The sequence below is a fragment of the Rhamphochromis sp. 'chilingali' genome (genome assembly GCF_963969265.1).
Source record: "Rhamphochromis sp. 'chilingali' genome assembly, chromosome: 14".
NCBI classification, from domain to species: Eukaryota; Metazoa; Chordata; class Actinopteri; order Cichliformes; family Cichlidae; genus Rhamphochromis; species Rhamphochromis sp. 'chilingali'.
Window position 1 is genome coordinate 36,622,586 of NC_137941.1, and position 8,961 is coordinate 36,631,546.

The 8,961-nt window shown below is 44.9% G+C and overlaps 1 protein-coding gene across 3 annotated transcripts; it reads left to right on the forward strand.

The window, feature by feature from the left end:
- The first annotated feature begins 547 nt into the window (after positions 1-547).
- Positions 548-3,689, forward strand: LOC308410432 (uncharacterized protein). Of its 3 annotated transcripts, XR_013974193.1 has the most exons (3): positions 548-796; positions 1,553-1,937; positions 3,286-3,445. XR_013974193.1 is itself a non-coding variant. In XM_080903769.1 (2 exons), exons 1-2 carry the CDS (start codon positions 2,220-2,222, stop codon positions 3,571-3,573), a joined length of 1,071 nt encoding a protein of 356 aa, XP_080759895.1. In that variant the 5' UTR covers positions 1,946-2,219; the 3' UTR covers positions 3,574-3,689. The 3 variants fall into 3 exon arrangements, 1 of the variants encoding a protein (XP_080759895.1); XR_013974192.1 differs by having other exon boundaries at positions 548-1,937; XM_080903769.1 differs by lacking the exons at positions 548-796; positions 1,553-1,937 and adding an exon at positions 1,946-3,002 and having other exon boundaries at positions 3,286-3,689.
- The last annotated feature ends 5,272 nt before the right edge of the window (positions 3,690-8,961 follow it).

Here is an 8,961-nt window from a genome sequence, read left to right on the forward strand (position 1 = left end):
AACCTCTGCTCTTTAACTTTCACCGTCATCAATGCAAGTAAGAGTTCATAAAAGTTCCATAAACCTTGTCCGTGCTCACCACAGCACATCACAGACACAAACGGACCTTTACGCTAATGACGCCAATCAGACAAAGTACATGTTCAGCTGCTGTCTTTACAAAACTCACTGGGAGCCAATTAAGGCAAATCCTTCCTTACTGTGTAAAATTGTACCTCCTTCCAAGCTGCTCTGCAGAGAAAAACTGAGGCTAAGACGTAATTACAATGGGCAAGCAGTGCAACAGCCTGTATTCCCATGACTCTCAAAAACACTAAATAGTTGTTCAGATTTAAACATGCAGAACTTCTAGAAAAAAATTCTACATTTACAAGGAAAAGAAACATTTGAAAGTTCCTTTTATCACATCTAACTTTAACACACTCGCACAACTCACAGACTTTGAATGGCATCTCATGCACGACGAGCATAAAAGGCTGAGTGGACCAATCACAGTCAGGGCTGAAATCTTTACATACAGGATACAATGTGAGATGGTACTGTGACGCCCACAAGTGTATGGTCACAATTGTAATTTTGTTGTGAATTGTTTTTGATGTAAAAGACCTGATTTTATGGTGGTATTGCACTTTTCATTTAGCGTTATGGACAATGTAATTGCGTGGCATTGCCACAAGGGGGAGATAGTGGTGAGTGCGATAGGCTGTTGCAACGCGTCTCGGCCTCAGACGAGGAAGAGCCTGCAGACCGAACGCAACTGATGTCTCCTGTCTCTGCTTTTCTGTTAAAAAAACAGGTCAGTAGTTCAAGTTTGCTCACCACAATGTACATATAAAGGCAAGAAACCTTTTTCTGTCTTAGTTTAAAGACCGCAAATGTTGTGAGAGAGTGTGTTTTCACTGATTGAGAGAAAGCTAACTATACCGCCATTTGTAATGGCAGCCGCCATTTCACTCGTAGTCTAAATAGGCAGCTGGTCTTATTACCTGTTTTATTTTGTGACAAATGGAGCTCTTAGACACTTCTTTTATCCTGGCATTATTGGAAGTTACAGTTGATTAGGACCTACCCAGTTCTTATGTGTCAAATGTAAATAGTCTGATGTATACTGTTTGTGGATGATTGTGAACTGTTTGTGAGCAAGGGAAGAATATTTTTGTTTATTGGTTACAAATGTAATATATTGTTTGAATCTGTTAAAGTATAAGAAAAGTATAAAGGTGACATAAGCGGGTTAATTGCAGTGTTAGTGGTGCTGCACAGAAATGTTTTGATGCTGAAATGCAGTAAAATTGGTTACAGATTTATTGTAAATAAGGACGTTCATATACAATGATTATTTTGTAAGTTTATTCTTGTGAGAGTGCAAGGTAACCAAAAGGGTTTGAGCTATGGACCTAATTGAATGTTTGTGTTGTTAAAAGCGAAATGTGTGTGTCTAAATGAAAAGAAAAGGACGTTGTTAAACTCTGTTAATAAATCAGACGAGGAAGAGCCTGCAGACCGAACGCAACTGATGTCTCCTGTCTCTGCTTTTCTGTTAAAAAAACAGTTTAAAAACAGACCCCATCGAAGGCCTGTAACATAATTTTGGTGGCCCGTACGGGGATCAGCATGCTACGTGGGTGACTGCTGATCCTTTAATCAACGAACCAGAGACAGCCATCACAGGGCAGGCGTGTTGGAACAGCAGACGTGCAACTGAGGCAGCAGCGGGACCTGTGTCGAGGAGGGGAACCCCTGCTGGAGAGGTGACGGGCTGCGTGTTTGAGCTGACTGCACTGTGAGGAGTGCTAGCCAAAAGACACAGAATGGAGGACAGTGAAAGAAAAGAACTGGCTTGGCAGATCAGAAAGAGTCTTTATGCACTGACAGCAGAGGAACTCTTCCAGATTGCTACAAACATCACACCAGTACCTGATGTGGACCCCGCAAGTGTAAGACATGGTGATGAGGAAAGTTGTTTTGATTATGTTTGTGCTTATCTACGCTGTAAGACATTGCTTGACTTAGAGGATCAGGGGTTTTCACACCTACTGCTGTTGAAAGATGCTATTATTCATCTCATTGATAGTCATGCCGCTGAAGTATCTCACCCTGTAGTCTCAGAGGAAAATGTTGTTACTCTCACAACACTTAAGCACCCGGAACAGAGTGATGTACTTACCTCAGCTATATTGCCTCTTGAGTCTGTTAATCCACAAATAACAGAGTATGAAATGCTAAAGGCTAACTACGAGGCACTTGGTAAAAAGTTAGCAGATTTACAAGTGACATCTGCAACACAAGACACACCCACCCCCACTATTACACAGTCACTCCAGCCTCGAGCTGAGAGCGTGACAAACAGCCGCTCCACCACAGACATGCGACAATCTAAGCCTGATCACATGGTTTCCCTAAGAGACCTGCCATTTTTGCAACGCAGAGAGTTTAAAGTACATGGTGGTCAGGTTGGGGACATTGCATCTGACATTAGCTACCATGGACTGTGTAAGCAGATTGAGGAGGGGCTCAAGGTGAAGCACACAGAGGGAGAGATCATTCAAGGTGTGCTCCGTATTATCAAGCCTGGACAGTTTAAGGACATGTTGATCAGTAAAGATGACTTGACCCTCATTGAACTCAAAAGCTTACTACGTTCACACCTGAGTGAGAAGAGTGGGAGTGAGTTATTTCAGGAATTGTTGAGCACTAAGCAACATGACCATGAAACTCCACAACAGTTCCTCTACAGGATGATTGGACTGAAGCAGAAAGTCATGTTTGCATCCAGGCAGGATAACATGGACGTTGCGTATGAGACACGTACGATCCAAAATGTATTTCTACGCACCATTCATCAAGGTCTTCTACCAAAATATAGTGACATTCGTAATGAACTCAAGCCACTACTATCAGACTACAGTGTGTCAGATGAAGCCTTGATAAGGCAAGTGAACAAAGTGTCAAGCGAAGAGAGTGAGCGACAGCGAAGACTGGGATATTCCACTCGACAAAAGGTAACACATGCTCATACTGCTCAACTTGAACCTGCCAAAGACACTGAAATGACTGACTGTAAATCTAAGAGTAAGAATAAAGTCATAGAAGAGCTGGCTGCGAAGGTGGAAACCCTGACCAAAGTGGTTGAGTCTCTCACAGCCAGTCAGGCTCGTGAACCCACTTGTCAGTGTGCACACCCAAAGCAGAAGCCCAGACAAACTGCAAAACAGTATGGCTGTCCCAAGTGTATTGAAAGTGGGGCTACTTCATGCACTCATTGTTTTATCTGTGGGGAGACAGGTCACAGGGCAGTGGGATGTCTCAAACGAAGCCAACCCAGAAGCTCTAGTTGGCCTCCTGCTGATACACACACGCCCAGAACCAGTGGACAGCCAGACCCAAAATCACGAGGTATGTGCTCAGAAGAGTTTGCTCATGTCAGAAGTAGTTGGGCGACCCTTCCAACGGAAAATGCAGACACAGGGGCAAGTGAGAGAGTGGCACAGCTTGTTGGGAAAAAATGTAAAATCAAGTGTTACATTCATAGCTTTGCAGTGGACTGTTTATTGGACACAGGTGCACAAGTGAGTCTCATTGATCGCCAGTGGGCAAAAACCTACCTCTCTGACCACAAACTCCGGCCACTGACAGAACTTATTGGAGATAAGGCTCTTAGTGTGCTTGGTGTTAATGGCCAGCCATTACCCTACAACGGCTGGGTGGGCGTGATGGTGAGTCTCCCAGAGAATAGTGACCCAAACTTGACTGTACAAGTCCCCTTTTTAGTAAGCAGTGTGCCCATGGACTGCCCCCTGATTGGTTTCAATGTAATTGAACAGCTGATACTGGGGCCAAATGCTAGTACAAACCTCATACCCACCATTGTGAGCCTCCTGCGCAGCGCGATGAACCTCCAGGATGACACAGCGACAGCACTGGTCAACTTCATCCAGACCAAGCTTACCAGTGATAACGTGGTCAGCCAGAGTGTCCTAAAAGTGGGCCTGTATGATGTAGTAATCCCGGCTGGTCAAGTTAAGTATGTTAAGTGTAAAGTCTCCTCTACAGTTGACATGTCCAACCCCCTCGTGCTCTTTGAACCAACTGAGAGCAACCCACAACTGCAACAGCTTGATATTGGCAACAGCCTCCTCACAGTTTGTGATGCCAGAGTCCCATATGTCAAAGTACCTATTGGCAATCACACTAAGCATGATGTGACCCTCACCGGCAGAGCAGCCCTTGGAACTATTGAACCAATAGCAGGAGTCGTACAAACTGACTTACCAAACCTTGGTGAGCCCAAAGTGACTCAAGATGTCGACCCTGATGTATCTCAAATACCCCGGCAGTGCGGTGAAGATCAAGCAACACAGGAATGGGATCCACCTGTTGATGTTAGTCACCTGACTGAAGACCAACAGACTGTTGCCAAGAAAATGTTAAGGGAAGAGTCAGGGGCTTTTGCACGTGATGAGAATGACATGGGGCATGTCGGGGTAGAAAGAGTTCTCAGCCTGGCGAGGCAACGGTTCTACTGGCCATACATGAGGCGAGACATCGAAGCCTATGTCACCCGGCAGTGTCCGTGCATCAAACAGAAGAAACCGGTGACACATGTCCGAGCTCCCATGTCCAGCATTACCACAAGCTCACCAATGGAATTGGTTTCAGTTGATTACCTCCACTTAGAGCCAAGCAGGGGCGGATATCAGTATATCCTAGTTGTGGTAGACCACTTTACTAGGTATGCCCAGGCCTATCCAACCCGCAACAAGAGTGGCAAAACTGCAGCTGAAAGGATTTTCAGTGATTATATCCCCAGGTTTGGCTACCCTTTAAGGCTGCACCATGATCAGGGGCGGGAGTTCGAGAACGAGCTTTTCCGGACTCTACAACAGTTGAGCAATGTGGGGCACTCTCGAACAACTCCGTACCACCCTCAGGGCAACCCAGCTGAACGCTTTAATCGTACCATCTTGCAGATGCTGAGGACCCTGAGTGAAGAAAAAAAAGAAAGATGGAGAGAATATCTCCCACAGATGGTTCATGCGTACAATTGCACTCGCCATGAAGCAACGGGTTACTCGCCATTCTTTCTGCTTTTTGGTCGACATCCACGAATGCCAGTAGACCTCCTGTTCAAGTTGGTTACTGATGGAGAGCCACAAACTGCAAGAGGTTATGCTGAGAAATGGAAAGAACGAATGACTGAGGCTTACAGGATTGCATCTGGAAACAGCCAAAAGTCAAGTGATCGTGGAAAGAAACACTATGACCGGCATTTGAAAGGAGTGGTACTCCAACCTGGAGACAGAGTACTAGTGCGGAACCTGACTGAGAGGGGTGGTCCTGGCAAGTTAAGGTCCTACTGGGAGAACACCATTTATGTGGTGAAGGAACAGATCAATGACAGCCCAGTGTACAGAGTGACCTCAGAGGCAAAGGGGAAGAAAGTGCGTGTTCTGCATCGCAATCTATTGCATCTTGTCAATGAGCTTCCTGTGGACTTGCCTGCTGTAGATAAGGGGGACGGGCCATCCGCCGTCAAGAAAAAGAAACCAAAACCAGCTCAAGGAGAGACAGAGTTTCAACCCCACTCTGACGCAAGCTCCGATGAGGATGAGAGTTCCATGTATTATGAGTTGAGGTATGATTTGAGAAGTGGGAACAAAGAGGATGCACTACATACCTGTAACCATACTGTTGGACCCCCAAGAGGAACAGCTGAGTTCAGCAGAGTGGTCAACTGTGGAGCACCTCAGCCAACAGAAGCAACAGATGAATTGAGGGAACAAGGAATGGAACAAGATGGTGGACACCAAAGCACTGAACTTGACAACGACATGGGAGAGGAGGAACATGAGAGGGTACAGGAATCAGGAGTCACTGAAGTGCCTTTCACAGTCGACGAAGGAGAAGTTGGACTGCCGCTTTCAGAAAGGGCACAGTATACACCTAACGTGGCCCCGCCGACTAATGAATCAGTTCTAAGAAGGTCTACTAGAGAACGACGGCCTGTTACACATTTCACATATGACACCCTTGGCCAGCCCTCTCTCCGGGTGCATCCATCAGTCAGTTGTGCTGAAGTGCACGAGTCACCAAACACAACACACTACACCATGCCACCATATCCCCTGTTACCTTACTTCCCCCTAGTGCCATATCGCATTCCAACATCTCACTGTGCACACCCAGGCACCTTCCCTGTATATTATAACTGCCCAATCTATACATGTTAGTACACAAGGAATGTGGGTATGTGGGAAGGGGATGTGATTTGAGTTGTTTGAGTAATGAGTATAATGAGTTTTAAAGGGTAAGAGGTTAAATGTCAGGAGCCATTTTCTTTTTGTTGGGGAGTGTGTGACGCCCACAAGTGTATGGTCACAATTGTAATTTTGTTGTGAATTGTTTTTGATGTAAAAGACCTGATTTTATGGTGGTATTGCACTTTTCATTTAGCGTTATGGACAATGTAATTGCGTGGCATTGCCACAAGGGGGAGATAGTGGTGAGTGCGATAGGCTGTTGCAACGCGTCTCGGCCTCAGACGAGGAAGAGCCTGCAGACCGAACGCAACTGATGTCTCCTGTCTCTGCTTTTCTGTTAAAAAAACAGGTCAGTAGTTCAAGTTTGCTCACCACAATGTACATATAAAGGCAAGAAACCTTTTTCTGTCTTAGTTTAAAGACCGCAAATGTTGTGAGAGAGTGTGTTTTCACTGATTGAGAGAAAGCTAACTATACCGCCATTTGTAATGGCAGCCGCCATTTCACTCGTAGTCTAAATAGGCAGCTGGTCTTATTACCTGTTTTATTTTGTGACAAATGGAGCTCTTAGACACTTCTTTTATCCTGGCATTATTGGAAGTTACAGTTGATTAGGACCTACCCAGTTCTTATGTGTCAAATGTAAATAGTCTGATGTATACTGTTTGTGGATGATTGTGAACTGTTTGTGAGCAAGGGAAGAATATTTTTGTTTATTGGTTACAAATGTAATATATTGTTTGAATCTGTTAAAGTATAAGAAAAGTATAAAGGTGACATAAGCGGGTTAATTGCAGTGTTAGTGGTGCTGCACAGAAATGTTTTGATGCTGAAATGCAGTAAAATTGGTTACAGATTTATTGTAAATAAGGACGTTCATATACAATGATTATTTTGTAAGTTTATTCTTGTGAGAGTGCAAGGTAACCAAAAGGGTTTGAGCTATGGACCTAATTGAATGTTTGTGTTGTTAAAAGCGAAATGTGTGTGTCTAAATGAAAAGAAAAGGACGTTGTTAAACTCTGTTAATAAATCAGACGAGGAAGAGCCTGCAGACCGAACGCAACTGATGTCTCCTGTCTCTGCTTTTCTGTTAAAAAAACAGTTTAAAAACAGACCCCATCGAAGGCCTGTAACATAATTTTGGTGGCCCGTACGGGGATCAGCATGCTACGTGGGTGACTGCTGATCCTTTAATCAACGAACCAGAGACAGCCATCACAGGGCAGGCGTGTTGGAACAGCAGACGTGCAACTGAGGCAGCAGCGGGACCTGTGTCGAGGAGGGGAACCCCTGCTGGAGAGGTGACGGGCTGCGTGTTTGAGCTGACTGCACTGTGAGGAGTGCTAGCCAAAAGACACAGAATGGAGGACAGTGAAAGAAAAGAACTGGCTTGGCAGATCAGAAAGAGTCTTTATGCACTGACAGCAGAGGAACTCTTCCAGATTGCTACAAACATCACACCAGTACCTGATGTGGACCCCGCAAGTGTAAGACATGGTGATGAGGAAAGTTGTTTTGATTATGTTTGTGCTTATCTACGCTGTAAGACATTGCTTGACTTAGAGGATCAGGGGTTTTCACACCTACTGCTGTTGAAAGATGCTATTATTCATCTCATTGATAGTCATGCCGCTGAAGTATCTCACCCTGTAGTCTCAGAGGAAAATGTTGTTACTCTCACAACACTTAAGCACCCGGAACAGAGTGATGTACTTACCTCAGCTATATTGCCTCTTGAGTCTGTTAATCCACAAATAACAGAGTATGAAATGCTAAAGGCTAACTACGAGGCACTTGGTAAAAAGTTAGCAGATTTACAAGTGACATCTGCAACACAAGACACACCCACCCCCACTATTACACAGTCACTCCAGCCTCGAGCTGAGAGCGTGACAAACAGCCGCTCCACCACAGACATGCGACAATCTAAGCCTGATCACATGGTTTCCCTAAGAGACCTGCCATTTTTGCAACGCAGAGAGTTTAAAGTACATGGTGGTCAGGTTGGGGACATTGCATCTGACATTAGCTACCATGGACTGTGTAAGCAGATTGAGGAGGGGCTCAAGGTGAAGCACACAGAGGGAGAGATCATTCAAGGTGTGCTCCGTATTATCAAGCCTGGACAGTTTAAGGACATGTTGATCAGTAAAGATGACTTGACCCTCATTGAACTCAAAAGCTTACTACGTTCACACCTGAGTGAGAAGAGTGGGAGTGAGTTATTTCAGGAATTGTTGAGCACTAAGCAACATGACCATGAAACTCCACAACAGTTCCTCTACAGGATGATTGGACTGAAGCAGAAAGTCATGTTTGCATCCAGGCAGGATAACATGGACGTTGCGTATGAGACACGTACGATCCAAAATGTATTTCTACGCACCATTCATCAAGGTCTTCTACCAAAATATAGTGACATTCGTAATGAACTCAAGCCACTACTATCAGACTACAGTGTGTCAGATGAAGCCTTGATAAGGCAAGTGAACAAAGTGTCAAGCGAAGAGAGTGAGCGACAGCGAAGACTGGGATATTCCACTCGACAAAAGGTAACACATGCTCATACTGCTCAACTTGAACCTGCCAAAGACACTGAAATGACTGACTGTAAATCTAAGAGTAAGAATAAAGTCATAGAAGAGCTGGCTGCGAAGGTGGAAACCCTGACCAAAGTGGTTGAGTCTCTCACAGCCAG

Bases quoted from the DNA above. Each gene is read 5' to 3' on its own strand.
- LOC308410432 (XM_080903769.1), top strand. From the start codon at position 2,220: ATGCTAAAGGCTAACTACGAGGCACTTGGTAAAAAGTTAGCAGATTTA. The intron at 3,003-3,285 runs GTAACACATGCT...GTGGGGAGACAG, and splicing joins GATATTCCACTCGACAAAAG to GTCACAGGGCAGTGGGATGT.